This window comes from Clarias gariepinus, chromosome 17, assembly GCF_024256425.1.
Source record: "Clarias gariepinus isolate MV-2021 ecotype Netherlands chromosome 17, CGAR_prim_01v2, whole genome shotgun sequence".
Classification (NCBI taxonomy): Eukaryota; Metazoa; Chordata; class Actinopteri; order Siluriformes; family Clariidae; genus Clarias; species Clarias gariepinus.
In genome coordinates, this window is record NC_071116.1 from 12,033,467 (window position 1) to 12,050,660 (window position 17,194).

General features: G+C 35.9%; 2 protein-coding genes across 3 annotated transcripts in view; one reads left to right on the plus strand and one right to left on the minus strand.

The window, feature by feature from the left end:
• The window catches only part of LOC128545372 (adhesion G-protein coupled receptor G2), a 64,293-nt gene extending 59,622 nt beyond the window's left edge, over nucleotides 1-4,671 (minus strand). The window contains exons 1-3 of one of the 2 annotated variants that reach the window (XM_053515587.1): nucleotides 4,600-4,618; nucleotides 4,340-4,448; nucleotides 2,165-2,257 (exon numbers count right to left, since the gene is read on the minus strand). In XM_053515587.1, coding sequence (XP_053371562.1) covers nucleotides 2,165-2,255 — 91 coding nt within the window. In that variant the 5' untranslated portion in view covers nucleotides 2,256-2,257; nucleotides 4,340-4,448; nucleotides 4,600-4,618. Of the gene's footprint in view, nucleotides 1-2,164; nucleotides 2,258-4,339 lie in introns of both variants that reach the window. The other variant, XM_053515588.1, reaches the window with a different exon arrangement.
• Nucleotides 4,672-11,509: 6,838 nt separating this feature from the next.
• On the plus strand, nucleotides 11,510-14,965 carry rhbdd2 (rhomboid domain containing 2). Its single transcript, XM_053515711.1, has 4 exons — nucleotides 11,510-11,803; nucleotides 11,964-12,368; nucleotides 13,364-13,514; nucleotides 14,290-14,965. Exons 1-4 carry the CDS (start codon nucleotides 11,623-11,625, stop codon nucleotides 14,711-14,713), a joined length of 1,161 nt encoding a protein of 386 aa, XP_053371686.1. The 5' UTR covers nucleotides 11,510-11,622; the 3' UTR covers nucleotides 14,714-14,965.
• Nucleotides 14,966-17,194: the final 2,229 nt, after the last annotated feature.

Sequence of the window (17,194 nt, forward strand, 5' to 3'; positions counted from 1 at the left end):
ATAATGAAACTGGCTTGAAAGTTTTCACATTGATTATCCTGGACATTATCAGAATATTCTCGAATTTATATCCCTTTGCTTGTGCTTTGACATATAGGCTAATGCAAGCTATCATTTGCAACATTAGCATTACAGTGTGCCTAAATTCAACATAAGCTTAACAAACTGTAACTTTAATAGTGAAAGTTACAGCCTCAGCATTTATTCTTCAGTCACAAACAGTAGGAACAGTTCAATTCAATGTTATTTGTATAGTGCTTTTAACAAAGGTCATTGGTACATTGAGCAGTCCTGAGCATTTTCCTCATCTCAGTTTTAGCACTGACATCCTGGCACTCTTTCAATCCTCACAAAATGAACATACATTGACTGGAGTCTGTTGCATCTGTTTAGGGCAAATAAAATACAACTCCTGGTCAGACGTGAGCATCTGTAGAAGGGTCCTAAACAAATTTACACCCTTCTTTCTGTATACATTATGAACCCTCAATGCGTCCATCCAGAAGCCTCTGTAATCCTCTGTAAAGTAGGGACCGTTGGGGCCAATGGTGACTACTGTATTTGTTCCTATTTTCACAACCATGGTAGGAACTCCGGTCAAAGTTCACACATGCATTCACACACTACAACCATGGAATTGGGAACATCAATTTAAGATAAGGTAAGTTCAGTTCAGCCTAATCTGCATGTCTTTAGATTGGAAACCTGAACGAAACCTAAGCACAGGGAGAAAATGCAAACTCCATGCACACAGACCCCAAGGTGACACAGACTCCAATGTTGTAAACATTAAAGCACTTTTTGTAAGTCGCTCTGGATAAGAGCGTCTGCCAAATGCCTAAATGTAAATGTAAGGTGGGAATCGAACAGAGACCCAGGATGTGCAAGGCAACAGTGCTGCCATATCATGAACCCTAGCAACCCCAAAGCTCCGATTTATAAAAAAAAATAATAATAAAAAATACAAATCCAAAATGACTAAAAAGTGTATGTTGCATAACAGATCCCCTTTAAATATCAGGACATAAAAAATGTTCTGATTTTTAGTCTTGTCTTTTGATGTCAAACTAAAATGTTTTCAAATGAATAAACTCAAATAAATAAATTGTCCTTCGCGTTGCAATGCTTTCAAAGATTTCTTCTTAACCCACACATTGTCCACTACCAAAAGTGCCTATAATGTCACAAGTTTCTTTGTTTCTATCTTTGTTTCTTTCTTCGATTTTGTCTATTGTTCTTCCTCTCTCTCTCTCTCTCTCTCACTCTGTCTGTGTGTGTGTGTGTGTGTGTTTGTGTGTGTGTGTGTGTGTGTGTGTGTGTGTGTGTGTGTGTGTGTGTGTGTGTGTGTGTGTGTGTGTGTGTGTGTGTTAAACATCCACACATTCTTTTATTTATTACTTTTACTGTTAGAAGTCAGACACTAAAACCAGTCTAGCAGGTTGTCTAAGCTACATTTAGGTTATAAGAACCATTGTGTTTCATGGTGATTGCAAAGGCATTTGAACAATAACTAACAGGAAGAAATACCTGTTCACACATTGTTACGCACTGGTTTCCACTTTAATGAACACAATGACGTAAAACTCCATATGACCAACAATACATTTAAAGAAAAAGAAAGGATGAACACCTCTTATGAGAGAAACATTCTTCAAAAGAAACCTTGCTCAACAAGCACCATTTAAACAACATTAAACTAAAATTAATTAATTTAAAGATAAAATTAAGAAGATATACATAAAAAAGGAACATTAAATGTTTTGTAACTACAGTATCAAACTAAGTTCTGGCACAAAGCTACCATGTGGGTCACATGTTGAGGGCTGTTGCAATGACCAACAGCTATGGGGCAGGTTTTACAGTGCTGTATCCTCATTTGCCAGTTGTTGATAGGTACGATTAACAGGAGCGCATCTATAACCTAACTATCAATATTTATAGTAATTGTAGATATGAGTTTGTTCTATGCTTAGATCATAAACCTTTAAATATAAAATATCCGGTTGAGAACTGAAAACCTAATACTGCTTTTTATTTAAAAAAAAAAAAAAAGAAAAAAAAACTTGCCAATATACTTGGGTCCTGGGTGAGCAGTTACATGTACAGCAAAATAAACAAAAATAATAAAAGTTTAAAAAATACAATGTGTGATGTTTTGTCTTACCCATGTGAGACAGCAGGAATAGAAGAGATAGTAGGGCATGGTCCAAAGACTTTTGTGGCCTTCTATGCAGCGCAAAGTGGCATGTACCCATTTCTGTAACAGGGATGGGCAGTGTGAATTAACTGCTATAATACATTTGCATCTTTTTTCTAACTTTGCTGCTGTAGACGAATCTAACTTGCACAAAAATGTTCAACGTTTTTTTTTTTTTTTACCTGTTTTAGAGTTTGTTTTTTTACTGATTAATCAATTCCTTAATAGATCCATTTAGCAATAGGTGTTTCATAATAGAACACTGTTACAATCTTTAGTGCTTTCAAACTATGTATTTTTCTTTTCTAAAAAAAGCTATTTGACTGTAAAACACAAATAAATAGCTACAGAATACAGTTTTAAATATTTTTTATAATATATATAAAAAAACATAAAATATAATACATATAAAATAATTACAATAATAAGGTATAAAACAACAATTTGGGAACACCAGTTAGCCTACACCACTAGATTTTGGACTGTGGGAGGAAACCAGAGTACCTGAAGCAAATGCACACAGACCGGAGATTTAAACAGACAAGAGAGTCAAACCCCCAACCCTGGAGGCGCAGGACGACAGGAATAACCACTAGGCTACCATGTCACCATATATAATAATAATAATAATAATTATTATTATTATTATTATTATTATTAAATTACAAACACCCTCCACATGGAAGGTAATATCATCACTCAAAGGGTTGGCTATTTTCACAGTGCTGTATCAAAAAATATTCATGGACAGCTGACTGGAAGATTTAAAAAAAAATGTGATAGGAAAATGTATTAAGTGTTATCATATTAAGCCACTCCAGAGACTGTAATTCTTCCTTTTTCAAAGTTTTTTGTTCAGATGAAAATTATTCTTGCATTTTATTTGGAAATCAAATAAAGTCCCAGAGTCTGGAGGAAGAGTGAAAAGTCACAGAATCTAAGTTGCTTGAGGTCCAGTATGAAGTTTCCACAGTCAGTGATGATTTGGGGTACCATGTCAACAGAGCCTCATTTACAAATGCTCATCTATGAGTGTTATACCAGTTAACTTATTTGTATGAAAACTGAATTGAGTAAATACCTGCTGAATTTAATAGCTTTCACCCATTGCTAAAATTCCAGAAACAGTCTTTTACACACTCTGTTGTTATATATATATATATATATATATATATATATATATATATATATATATATATAATTTGTTAACCCTAGAGAAATATAATTAATTCAGCCCACAACCAATACTACTTAAGCTGAATTAAATATTTGAATTAGAGACAAGCTGAGTTAACAAAAGATTTGAACTGGGTACACGTTGTGTCAACTAAACCATAATGTGAATTGTTTTGTTTGGCCGGCAAATTTCTGTTTAATATATACCAGCATTTTTTCCTAATGGAAGGATTTAATAAATGGATTGTTAATAATTACAAAAAAAAAAAAAAAAAAACACTTCACTATCAACCACATTCTTATCACTCCACACCTTAAATTTGGTCAGCAGCGACCAACTGAGTAGAAAAAAGTAACATCAATCACGCGCAGTGACTTGTTTTATGAAAACCTATATTTTAATCTTATACGCAATGAATACTGCCTGTTTAATGTCACATTTGTTACATTTGGCTATAACGGACTGAGCACGCACGCACACAAACACACACATTCACACACACACTAAAGCAAAGGCTAAAACAGCTTTTAAAATAGCACCTAGGAGGTAAGTACACAGGTCTTCTGCTGTTCCTCCAGACTGTATTCACAAAAGCTTTTCAACATTAGTCTCCACACATTTCTTCTAGAAATAAAAAGACTTTGTCGCCTTGCGTAAATACATACTGCATTAATTCGAAATGAACATACACATTAAAACGCCAATTAAAAAAGGAGCCCATATGACAAGAGAACGCTCTTGTCTCCTGCCTCACGATAATAAAGTACTCAGTAAATGTGACGGTCAGAACTACATCCTAATATCCACTCAAAGGTTCGCATTTCGCTGGAGTTCATACTAATAAATTCGTATGAAATTCATTACGAATAAACTTAGAATATTTCTTTGTATTAGATTGGCTTATGATATATACATGTTGTAGATGTTGAGGGCTCAGAGCTTGACAGTGTAAGGGCACCCAGTACCTTCTAGTCGGACATCGGCGAGCAGCAGGTGGTCCAGCGATTATATCCACAGGCGGACAGTGATTTCCGTCAGTAACACAGCGATCTCTCCCAGCCGTCAGGTTCAGCTCTGTATATGGATAGAGCCTCTTTACTTATGAATGTATGAAACCAGAATGGTCAATGTGTTCTCGTGTGTATGTATATGTTGCCTTGAATGCCGGAGTCAATAAACCTGCCTTAGGCTGAGGCAGACTGCTTGTATAACCCTCCTTTTTCACCTGAAACTCTGACCCACCCCGGCACACGATTTGTCACAGGTTTGACTCTACAAAAAAACAACTGGCATTTGTTCCAAGTTTTTCATTGGGCAAAAGCGGAATATTTAGATGAGAAACAAAAACACCTACACATCCAACGTCAAACGTAACTATTTTGAAAAATCCTCTGTTCTGCGGGACACAAACACACCTTAATACAATTTGATTGTGAAAGAATATAAAGCACATGACTTATTAACGTCAGCTGGATCCACCCATAACTGTATTATAGTCTACCCGCCACTTTTGCACACCTTCACCAGATGTTTTTCCTCTTTGTCAGTCCTGTTATTTATAGTATTCTAATAATACATTAAAATTAATACATTAATAACACATGAAAATATTATTACTGTGACAGTGCTATACCTTGTTGTATATTAGTACACATGGCTGTAAATTAATGGTTTGTGTTATGTGCAATAACTGCTAATGTAAAACAATATACAAGTAAAAGTCTAACTTGATTTCCTGCACTTAACATGAAACCAAGTTTTAACCTTCTGCATATTTTGAGTTCTCAGAACTGAACCATGCTGTTCACAAGGAAAAGGACGCTTTTAATACATTAAGTTTGATGAATTCGGAAATAAGTGTATAGCTTTATAAAGGGTCAGGCAGTAGATGGTTAATGGTGTGTATGTGCTGAGGTAGGAAGAAAGGAATGAGGACAGACTTGTTCAGCTTCACCTTATGAAATTATTACTCATGTTATGGCTCTATACTGTATGTACTATTATATTAATGTCTGTATATTTCTTTCTAGAATTCTGTAATTGGCTTTAATGTAAGTGTATTAACTTGCTTATTGCAATAAATAAAATTAAACAATTCTTCAATCAGTTATTAAAAACATATAATGTGGTTATTGTTCTCTGGCAAGAGTAATGAAAACAACTGAATATAATATTTGAGCAAAAGAATGAGTACACAGAAACCTAAACAACCCTGCACCAGCTATTCGTGGAGGACAATGGCAATTTAAACATTAGTCTAAATTATTCTACTAGTCTAGATTGCTAAAATGATATAATAATTCAAATGCACTAGGTTCATCTCTGTTAGTAAAACTCAGTATTAAATATCTTTCTGATAGCTGAGTAGTTCTTTGTGTTGTGGACTGCACAGAGTATTTAGACATGTTAAGTAATACCCCAAATCATAGGGAGTAAATCTGCTCCGTTTAAAGGAACCTGTTAACAGTGCAGGGTAGAATTGAACAATAGTTTATCCCTTTGCCAGAGCTTGATAAGCAAGATTATCTATCAGTCACTGCTACTTCTGTTTTTATGCTCCAGGAAAGTTTTGTGGTATAAGTGTTTGTTTTCATTATTTATTCAACATTTGTAGGGTGTTCCCAAATGGAGGGATTTTGTTGACTGAAGTATTCCTAACAGTTCAAAAAAAGGAAGCAGGGAATAACGCTAACATTTGTAAGACAATCCAAACCTGCTCCTATCAATGCTATCAATGCATACAGAAAAATGGTAAATTTGTTTCGATTAGCAAATTTGAATGTATTTATTGTTTATATATGAACATACAGTACATAAATTTGCCATGATGCACAAATATGTCGTTGTAATGTTAACTTTATAACAATTAGTTTTGTAAACCATATTTTGATTCAGTTTAAGTTGTAAGCTATGCAATATTACAATTGTTACAACCCACGCACCAACACACCACCTTTTAATAGGCCTTTAGGCAGGTTTTGTGTCCTTTTTAAGAGTAGCCTATAGGCAAACAAAACCAAAACGGCATTCAAAATGGTAGGTCAATAATGCAATCAGCAAACAAATTGAGAGGAAGACTGGAAGGAAACCAAAGTAAACTGACATCACAAAATGTCAAACAATGCACAAGTATGGGTGTTTTTTTTTTTGTTTGTTTTTTTACAAATTTTACAAAAAAAAAAGATGCCTCCCACCCCAATCATACACTATTCACCCTTCTCCCACAGTGTAGGTGCTATAGGTGCCCATGCAAATAGACTGAAAAATAGCTTTTTCTTTGTGGCTTATACCATACTGAACAGCTGATCATGGCATGTAAAGGGTAGGGGTAGCTCAGTGGTTAAGTCATTGGCCTACGGTTCGGAAGATTCCAGGTTTAAACCCCACAACCACCAAGTTGCCACTGTTGGGTCCTTGAGCACGGCCCTTAACCCTCAACTGCTCAGATGTGTAATGAGATAAAAATGTAAGTCGCTCTGAATAAGAGCGTCTGCCAAATGCCTAAATGTAAATGTAAACCACTACTGTACTTTCAGTTTACATTGAACTGCATCATCCACTATGCATCTTTGTATCATGTAAATTTATTATTGCACTACTGTATATTCCACCCATATTTACTCTGTACTATACAGACATCCATATGTGGGTATACAGAGTCAGCCAAAAAAAAAATTTTATATACAGTCATGGTCAAAAGTTTTGAGAATTACATAAATATTGGAAATTGGAAAAGTTGCTCCTTAAGTTTTTTATAATAGCAATTTGCATATACTCCAGAATGTTATGAAGAGTGATCAGATGAATTGCATAGTCCTTCTTTGCCATGAAAATTAACTTAATCCCAAAAAAACCTTTTCACTGCATTTCATTGATGTCATTAAAGGACCTGCTGAGATCATTTCATTAATCGTCTTGTTAACTCGGGTGAGAATGTTGACGAGCACAAAGCTGGAGATCATTATGTCAGGCTGATTGGATTAGAATGGCACACTTGACATTTTAAAAAGAGGGTGATGCTTAAAATTATTATTTTTCCATTGTTAACCATGGTGACCTGCAAAGTAACACGTGCAGCCATTATTGCGTTGCATAAAAATGGCTTCACAGGCTAGGATATTGTGCAAATTCTTGTTAAGAAGGCTTCAGGGCGTCCATGAAAGTCCAGCAAGTGCCAGGATCATCTCCTAAAGAGGATTCAGCTGCGGGATCGGAGCAGCAGCAGCAGGTGTGAGCGCATCTGCACGCACAGTGAGGCGAAGACTTTTGGAAGATGGCCTGGTGTCAAGAAGGGCAGCAAGGAAGCAACTTCTCTCTAAAAAAAAAACATCAGGGACAGATTGATCTTCTGCAGAAAGTATGGTGAATGGACTGCTGAGGACTTGGGCAAAGTCATATTCTCTGATGAAGCCTCTTTCTGATTGTTTGGGGCATCTGGAAAAAGGCTGGAGTAGAAAAGGTGAGCGCTACCATCAGTCCTGTGTCATGCCAACAGTAAAGCAGCCTGAGACCATTCATGTGTGGGGTTGCTTCTCATCCAAGAAAGTGGGCTCACTCACGATTTTGCCCAAAAACACAGCCATGAATAAAGAATGGTAACGAAACACCCTCCAACAGCAACTTCTTCCAACAATCCAACAACAGTTTGGTAAAGAACAATGCATTTTCCAGCACGATGGAGCACTGTGCCATAAGACAAAAGTGATAACTAAGTGGCTCTGGGACCAAAATGTTAAAATTTTGGGTCCATGGCCTGGATCTTAATCCGATTGAGAACTTGTGGTCAATCCTCAAGAGGCGGGTGAACAAACAAAAACCCATTGGAGTTAATTCTGACAAACTCCAATAAGTGATTATGAAAGAATGGGTTGCTATCAGTCAGGATTTGGCCCAGAAATTGATTGAGAACATGCCCAGTCGAATTGCAGAGGTCCTGAAAAAGAAGGGGAAACACTGCAAATACTGACTCTTTGCATAAATGTCACGTAATTGTCGATAAAAGCCTTTGAAACGTATGAAGTGCTTGTAATTATATTTCAGTACATCACAGGAACAACTGAAACAAAGATCTAAAAGCAGTTTAGCAGCAAACATTGTGAAAACTAATACTTGTGTCATTCTCAAAACTTTTGGCCACGACTGTACACTTTAGGGCAAAAAAAAGTTATTTATTATAATTATTTATTATTACATTATATACTGATATACAGTATATGATAATATTAGGATAATAAAATTATATTAATATAAAATAAATCATACAAATTTTCTTTTCCTGAAGTGTGTAAACATTTTTTTGGCTGACTCTAGGAACCGCTGTAGTTTAACCAGTTTAACTATTTATTTCCATTTGAACACTTGTACCGTGATAGGCCTTCTGGTCAACATTCACACACTTAACATTCTTGCACACACAAAATTCTCACACACAATCATTTACACACAATGAGCAATTTGGAAAAAAACAATTAGTCTAATCTACATGTCTTTGGAGTGTGGCCAAAGCCGCCCACTGTATCGAGATATTAAAAATGTAGCTACTGTAAAAAGGGCCAGATTGTATTAGCTAGACAGCTGAGTCAGAGCAATTTTAAAAGTGAAGCTCTTAAGGGATGTTCCCAGGCTGCAGTGGTTAGCACATACCAAGTGAATGTATCATGTAAAAAGTGGAACACTTATATTCTATATTCATTACATATTAAGTGCAATATTTCAACTGTCATAAGTTGTCGTAAGGTGCAGTTTTTTTGTTTCTTTCGTATCTCCATGGTCTAGTTTTGTATACTGCTGACTTGACAGTTGTTTAGAAGATGATCAACACCCGTTAAAGGAGGGTAAGCCAAAGAAGTTGCTACATACATGAAAAGTTGACCGGAAGGAAAAGTGCAGTAGGAAAATGTGCACAAAACAACAGGGATGATTAAGAAGGTTATCAACCAAAATCAGTTTGAGAATTTCTGAGGATATGGGTTTTTTGTCCTTTTTTATTCTAATGTAGCTTTTGAAACTTACCCAGTGCTGTGCTAACTAACACACATGACATAGTTTAGCTAACCAAAGTTGATTAACATTAGTCAAGGAACAGTGACCACTGAGAAGAAAATTTTATTACCATCCCTGCCAGACTCACTTAGTAATTAATTCATATTTTATTGTTGGCCCAACTTCTTACAATAGAATTTTTATAGTAGACTCATGAGCAGAACTGCTAGGGGAGTCATGTGACAAAAGAACGAACGATTCAGACCAAGACTCGAAAGGTAACTACTCATTTCTGTTTCCTGTACATAACCTAAGTTGGTTTTGCAATGATTTCGCATGCGCCCAGCAGAAAAAACGAATGAATCACTCTCTGAGACTACTCGTTCTTCGTAGTCACATTAAAGACGAAAAATAACAAACCATTTATGAACGAGCCCATCACTACTGACAAGCAGCCTGCATCCTTTGATCGAAGGTAGTTCACTAGCAGTTCACTCAGGTACTGCTGCGCGAGATTATTTAATGTTTTATATGTCAAAAGTAGTATTTTAATATCGATGCAAAATTTCACTGGGAGCTGATGCAGGGAGGATAAGCTAGGTGTGATGTGCTCGTATCTTCTGGTTCTAGTTAGGGCTCTCAATGCTGCATTCTGAACTAACTGAAGCTTGTTGCACCTAGTTGAACAACCAGACAGTAAGGCGTTACAATAGTCCAACCTAGAGGTGATAAAAGCATGAACAAATTTTTCTGCACCGTTTAGAGACACTATGTTCCTTATCTTGGCAAAATTTCTAAGATGAAAGAATGCTATCCAACTGCCGCATTCCTTGTCTCAAGCCATTCTTGCTCAGTCCTCGTTTCAGATGAAAGTAAATTTTGCATTTCATTTGTAAATCAAGCTCCCATAATCTGGAGGAAAGGAGGAGAGGCACAGAATCAAACTTTCTTGAAGACCAGTATAAAATTTGCACAGTCAGTGGTGATTTGGGGAGTCAGATCTGCTGGTGTTAGTTTACTGCAGGTCCAAGTTTATCAGGTCCAAGTTCAGCATAGCGGTCTTTTTAGAGCACTTCATGCTTCCCTCTGCTGACTAGTTTTATGGAGGTGCTGGTTTCATTTTCCAGCTCGGCACCTACCATTTTTACCACACTGCCAAAAGTACTAATACCTGGTTTAAGGACCATGGTATCCCTGTGCTTGACTACCCAGCAAACTGTTTACTATAACATTGTGACCACGTGTGTGCGTGTGCGCGTTAAAGGATTTTTTTTTTTTAACTTTGTGAAGTGGCTGTTCTTTAGTAACTGTACTGCAACAACAGCCCGTGAGGGAAGAAAAGGTTAAAAAGGCTATGGCAGTGCGGGAGATAAATCTGTTTTTGATATTCTATCACTATCCTTTAAAATAAACCTATGATAAAAAAAATATAGATATTTTATTTCTTTGTAAGTGGGAAAACTTACAAAATCTGGAGGGGATCAATTTATCATTTTCCTTATTGTACAGACAGGTATGTATCTTTCATAATTATGTCTATTTAAGTCACTTAGGTACTGGTGGACTTCTGTCAAGAACCATCTTAAGGACCACTAAGTAGGATGCACCAGAGTCTAATGGCAAGTGTCATAACAATGAGTCTAAATACTTGTACATGTAATAAAGTCTTTCTTTTTTTTTATATTATTTTAAATATTTTATTTTAAATATTTTATTTTAAACAATTAATAACACCTGTTCTGTTATATAGAAACTTGTAGTCTTTTTATTTAAAGTTTACAGATGAACCTTTTTTTTTTGTTTTTATTGGCTATTTTCATACTGTCCCAATTTTTTGGAATTTGTGTGTGTGTTTGTGTGTGTGCGCGCGCGTGTTCGATTTATAATACCTCCTGTACACCATACCGCTGTGCACATCACCCCATAGGTGTGGATCTTCATTTGTAATTTATTGTAAATAGTTAACTTGTCTATTTTTAGCTACTTTGCACAAAGAATGTAATCTAATCTTTTTTATGTTAATTGCCGCTAGGCTCCGCCCTCGTCTTGCTGATTTTGTTTTTATGGACAAAGGGCTAAGAAGATGCGCACACTTTGCGCAAATACTGCGCAAAGTCTGCGCTGTTTGGCAATCTTAAATACGACATGTTAAACCTTGCCAATGCGGAAGTAGGTAACTCGTCGGATGTCCACAATAATAGTTTAGTATACGTCGAACATTTTCATTTGAATTAAGGAACGTTATGTCACAGTTGGTACAGTGAAAATGTGTGGCAGGTTTCGGATTTTATCGAGAAAGGTTTCTAGTTTCGTGTCAGCTTTCGAGTTAACGAGTGGCGTTGCGATAGTAGTCACACTATCTTGTGTTCTAAGCATCGTTACGAATCACTTGAACATTGCGGGACATGCACTGAGTCTGGAGTCCAGCGCTGTTCTCAACGGCAATGGTAACATTTTATTACATGATGTGTACAGTAAACTAGCAGTTAATTTATAATATACAATGAATAAAGATGATGCATCTCAGTTCAACGTCTGTTTTGTACTGACAAAGTTCTCTCTCTCTCTCTCTCTCTCTCTCTGTTTACCTCTTTAACCCCATTATAGTTCACAAACTCCTCATCTACTCTTTTTATCATAAGGATGTAGGTCACCTCTGTCTGAGTGTGGCTGTTCTAGTGTTTTTCTGCAGTGGCTTAGAAAAGGGAATTGGCACAGTGAGATTCCTGCACATTTTATTTTTTTTGATCACTTCTGTTGGCCTAATACATGTACTACTGGAGCTGCTGTTGTTTTCTCCATCTACAAGGAGCTCAGTTTCAGGCCTAATTCCAGTCTCTCTTGCCATGTTGGGCACGGTAACCATCAGTTCACGCATGAGGAAGGCATTCCTGCTAGGTGTTACTGTGCCTACTGCAGCCCTTCCCTGGCTCCTTATGATCATTCTCTATCTCTTTGTCCCAAATTCTGTATTCTTATGCAATGTCTTGGCTGTAATTACCGGGCAGATGTGTATCCTTTTTCTACTTATTATTCCATGTATTTCCATTTTTTCATGTCCAGTTTATTTGTACACATTAACATTCTGATAAACGTGTGGTTAATCAGTCATACTGCTAATTGTTAAAATGTTGTCAAGATAATAAAGGTAAAATTATGAGCATTTACTATTACTGACACCCAAAAAGTGCAGAGTGAACAAAAACGGTCAGAATATTAATTTAGTGTTCCAACATTTAAACACGGCTAAATTTTATTTATGTGTGTAGGATAGATTTCCGACCAAGTGATTGGACGAGATGTTATCCACAAGCTAATAGATGGTAACACACTGGGACGTTAAACTATATACATCATTCTGCATCCCAGGTGTTCTACAATCGTTAATTACATGAACTGTGAAAGTAGGTCAGTACAGTCTACAGTACTGAGGGGAGAGCAGCTACAGGCCAAAACCCACATTAAAAACCAGTCACAGACACACATTTAGCAAGAAAGCACATCTGATATGATGTTATTTTAAACAATACTTTATTTACTTAATAACTGCTTCCAAGATATTCTGAAACGGCCTCCGTCTTGTTAATTAACGCCTTAGGTGAGCTACAAAGCTGAATAGCTTTAAACACAAGGCTGAATCCTTGGGCTGTGCCCTCACCCCTTATGATTTCATTACAGCCAGTCTGCTATTTATCAGAACAGCACTACCTCCTGTGTGATATTGCTTTAATCAGTGGTTCAACTCTGTTCCTAAGGGGCCACTGCCCTGTACATTGTAGTGCTTCCTCAGTTCCGAGCACATCTGCGTTGACTAGTAAACTAATTAACAGCATTCTAATAATTTAATTGGTTAAGGTAGAGCAGGGAAAAATGCTTAAATATACAGGGAAGTGTTCCTCCAGGAATAAAGTTGAGAACCGCTGGCATAACTAAACACGTTAATCAGTAAGGTAGATGAATATAAGCCATATCTACAATTAAGTCCTTGACTGAAGAATTTGTATTAGATGGCATGAAATGGTTTTCTGTGTTGGAGATGTCGGAGTCAAAAGCTTCCGTGTTTGAGAAGATGGTACCATTCCGATTGCTGAAGAAAGTAACATGCTTACATTTTGTCCCTGCAGCAGCAGGGGAGCGAAAAAAGATTCTGCATACAATGTGAGTAACAATTTCCTTCAATAAGATAATTAAACATAAGTATAGAAATATTTTTTTTTATTATTTGCTATAAACATAACAGTGGTTCTAAAAATGTTTGTGAGATGTGCATAAGGTGTCACAGCCCATTGTCATCAAACTTGTTCTATCTTCTACTTAGATTTTATATTTATTTCTTGTTTTGACTCAAATTAATTAATCAATCAAAATACTAAAACCGGCACGGTGGTGTAGTGGTTAGCACTGCCGCTATAATATTACACTGTCCAAGGTCCAGGTTCGATTCCCATCTTTGTGTGCATGGAGTTTGCATGTTCCCCCCTCTGCTTGGTGGGTTTCCTCCAGGTACTCTGTTTTTTTCCCACAGTCCAAAGATATGCAGGTTAGGCTAATTGGTGTTCCCAAATGAGTAGTGTGTGAATGAATGTGTGAGTGTATGTGTGTGTGCCCTGCGATGGATTGGCACCTTGTCCAGGGTGTACCCTGCCTCGTGCCCTAAGCTTCCTGGAATAGGCTCCAGGTCCCTGTCACCCTAAATACAGGATATAGCAATATAGAAGATGAGTGAGTGAGAATACTAAAACCTATAAATGAACTAAAAATAAACTTGGACAGTATGTGTGTTGTCAGTGGACAGATTAAAAATGAAATGTTATCTGGCTATACTATATAACAGAGTATACTACTGTATACTCTGTCTCAGAGTAGTCAGTTTATTATTTGTTTTGATATGTTGAAATATGTTGATAATAAAATGCACTGATAACTGTTTCAGATGCAGTCCATCGCCTGGCTCATACCCTATTCAAGCTTATGCTCCAGCGTCAACATTTGCTTCTCAAGTTATAAGTGCTTCGAGCAGTGTAGATGGTTGGTCACATTCAAGCATTATTCAACCAAACACAATGCCTTCACTATACCCTGGATATAATTTTGGGCCCAGGTTTGGATCCAGCCATGGACATACACATGGTCATAATTGTGGAAATAGCAATGGACATATACATGGTCATGATTGTGGAAATAGCCATGGACACAGTCATTCATATCAGACCAGCAATTTGGGGGTACCAAAGGCTCCTTGTGCCCATTCTCATTTTTGCCCTCCTAAGAATGTAACTGAACAGTATTTTAGTAACCCATTACACACAAGAGCTCAAGTAGACTCTGTGACAGCTGTCCCTGTCATGTCGAGTTAGCATTATTCACCACACTCTCTGTAGCTATATGTAATAAGCTAGCCATAAACCAATTTAATTTACTGTAAAATGCTTGATTTTGTGATGCTATACCTTCAAGCAGATATATGGTGCATTTATTTTCTTTTTTGGTACTTTCCTGTCATACTCCTTTTTTTATTACTTTTGTGTACAGAATGCTGCATCACAGCAAATAAAAAAAAAAAAGGTACATTTAAAATAAAAAACTTAACCACATAAATCAGTATGAATTATTATATTTGCATACAGTCCCCTTGAAAGTATTCAAGACCAAAGCAGGGGGGTTTTTTTTGTCATATTTTTGAATAGTTCATTTGCATTTGCAAAACCCATCAAGCACCATGATGAAACTGCCTCTCATGAAGACCATCACAGGAAAGCAAGGTGACAACTTCCCTCTGCTGAGTTCATGTTTTACAACGAAGAAAGAAATTAAAATAATTTCAAAAAAGACCATAGAACTACAAAGGGTGTCTAACCTTTTGACTGGTGGTGAACAATCACTTTTAGGGGCAAGTCACTCACATCTTAAATGTAGAATTTTAAATTTAATATGATGGTGCACACAAAGTGAAGGGGAAAAAAAAAAAAAGATATATATATATAAATATATATATATATATATATATATATATATAAATCTTCAAAAAAAACAGTTTATACTGTTCTTATACTGTAATACAATATTTTTTTTCAGAATCATGAAGGCTAAAATTAAAAAATAACTCTCAAAGCTTAGGAGGTTGTATTTTGCCATTACCACACAGTAATGTATGTTTTTTATCTAGGTTTTAGAATTAGTTTGTTTGATGACTCAAGAGGACTATTGGCTGTTTCACTTGTTTTCCCATAGCATTTAAAGCAAAATGGGATGTCTCATAGAATGCATTAATTATGGGCGCATCTGAAAGACTTCCTAATTCGTCTAATATGTAAAATTCTATATTTGTAACTGTATTTCTTAGAATTTAAGCCGGTATTATGGAAACATGTTTAAAATAAATAACTATGTCAATCGTTTGACCTTTATTAAGAATATTTAAGAATATTCAATAATATTTAATATTAAAGCAGCTTTATACAATCAAATGAAAATTATGGAAATGTGAATGCAATGTAAAAAAATGTGTATGAATCAAAATTATTAGATATACTGGCTTATACTTGCTTAGCCATGGATTCAGGGCTTTACTGTCAAACTTAGTTGTTTAAAGTAGGAAAATTAGTTATGTGGGTATGTTTACTCTTAGTTTTATATTAATAACCCTTTAATTAAAAAGTTTACATGTAAAAGTCTCTTTCTACTTTGGTTCTATGATGTTCTATCTGCAAATCACTAGTCAGAATTCAGATTGGAATGCTGTTTTGGAAGCGTCATCAATTTTACTGTCAACTATCCGCTCTGCTCCTGAGATTAAATAAGTGGAAAAGCACTAAATCATATGAAATGTAACATTTGCAACCCTCATAAATAATTATTTTATTACAGGCACTGTAAGGAACACTGGCACAGGTGCCAAGTTAAATCTTGTTTTGAACCTTCTGAAAAGTTTATTTTTGACATTAAAAAGCACATTTAAAATTACTTAAAGATTGCAATTTTGACAGTTGTGTGTGTGTGTGTGTGTGTGTGTGTATACACGGTTGGAGTCAAAAGATAACATACACCTTAGCCAAATACATTTTAACTCAGTTTTCACCATTCCTGACATTTACTCCTAGTAAATATTCACTGTCATAAGTCAGTTAGGATCAGAAATGTCAGAATAAAACTAGAGCGAAAGATTTCTTTCAGCTTTTATTTCTTTCATTCCATTCCCAGTGGGTCAGAAGTTTACATACCCATTGTTAGCATTTGGTAGCATTGCCTTTAAATTGTTTAACTTAGAAAATTATTTTTGGGTAGCCTTTCACAAGCTTTTTACAAATTATTACCTGTTTATGTTGATAATAAAACTGATTCACCATCAATGTTAGCTTTTCAAGCCATAGTAAGTTTTTCAAGCAGTGTAAATAGTTGGTCACATTCAAGCATTATTTAGCTAAACACAATACCTTCACTAAACTCTGGATATAATTTTGGGCCCGGCTTCAAATATAGCCATGGACATACACATGACCTTGCTGTCAAGTTAGCATTATCCACCCCATTGGAACAATTCACTAATATTTGTAAAAAAAAAAAAAAAAAAAAAAAATAGGCCTTCTATAGTGACACATAACAGCCAGACATTTTTTCATGAATTAAAAAAAATTTGGATTGTAGATGTTAGTCTGTAATTTTGGAGATACAAAGAGCCGGAACCAAATTCCTTGTGTGTGTCAGTATACTTGGCGAATAAACCCGATTCTTATTCTGATATAATTTTTCTTGTTTGTTTCTTTTCAGTCTTACTCTCTCTATATTTTTTATCATTGTGTACATTAGTTCTATAGGAAACTGGGTCAAGATATTATATT

Coding starts and splice junctions, on each gene's coding strand:
- rhbdd2 (XM_053515711.1), top strand. CDS start 11,623: ATGTGTGGCAGGTTTCGGATTTTATCGAGAAAGGTTTCTAGTTTCGTG. Junction 11,804..11,963: donor CGCTGTTCTCAACGGCAATG/GTAACATTTTAT, acceptor ACCCCATTATAG/TTCACAAACTCCTCATCTAC. Junction 13,515..14,289: donor AAAAAGATTCTGCATACAAT/GTGAGTAACAAT, acceptor TAACTGTTTCAG/ATGCAGTCCATCGCCTGGCT.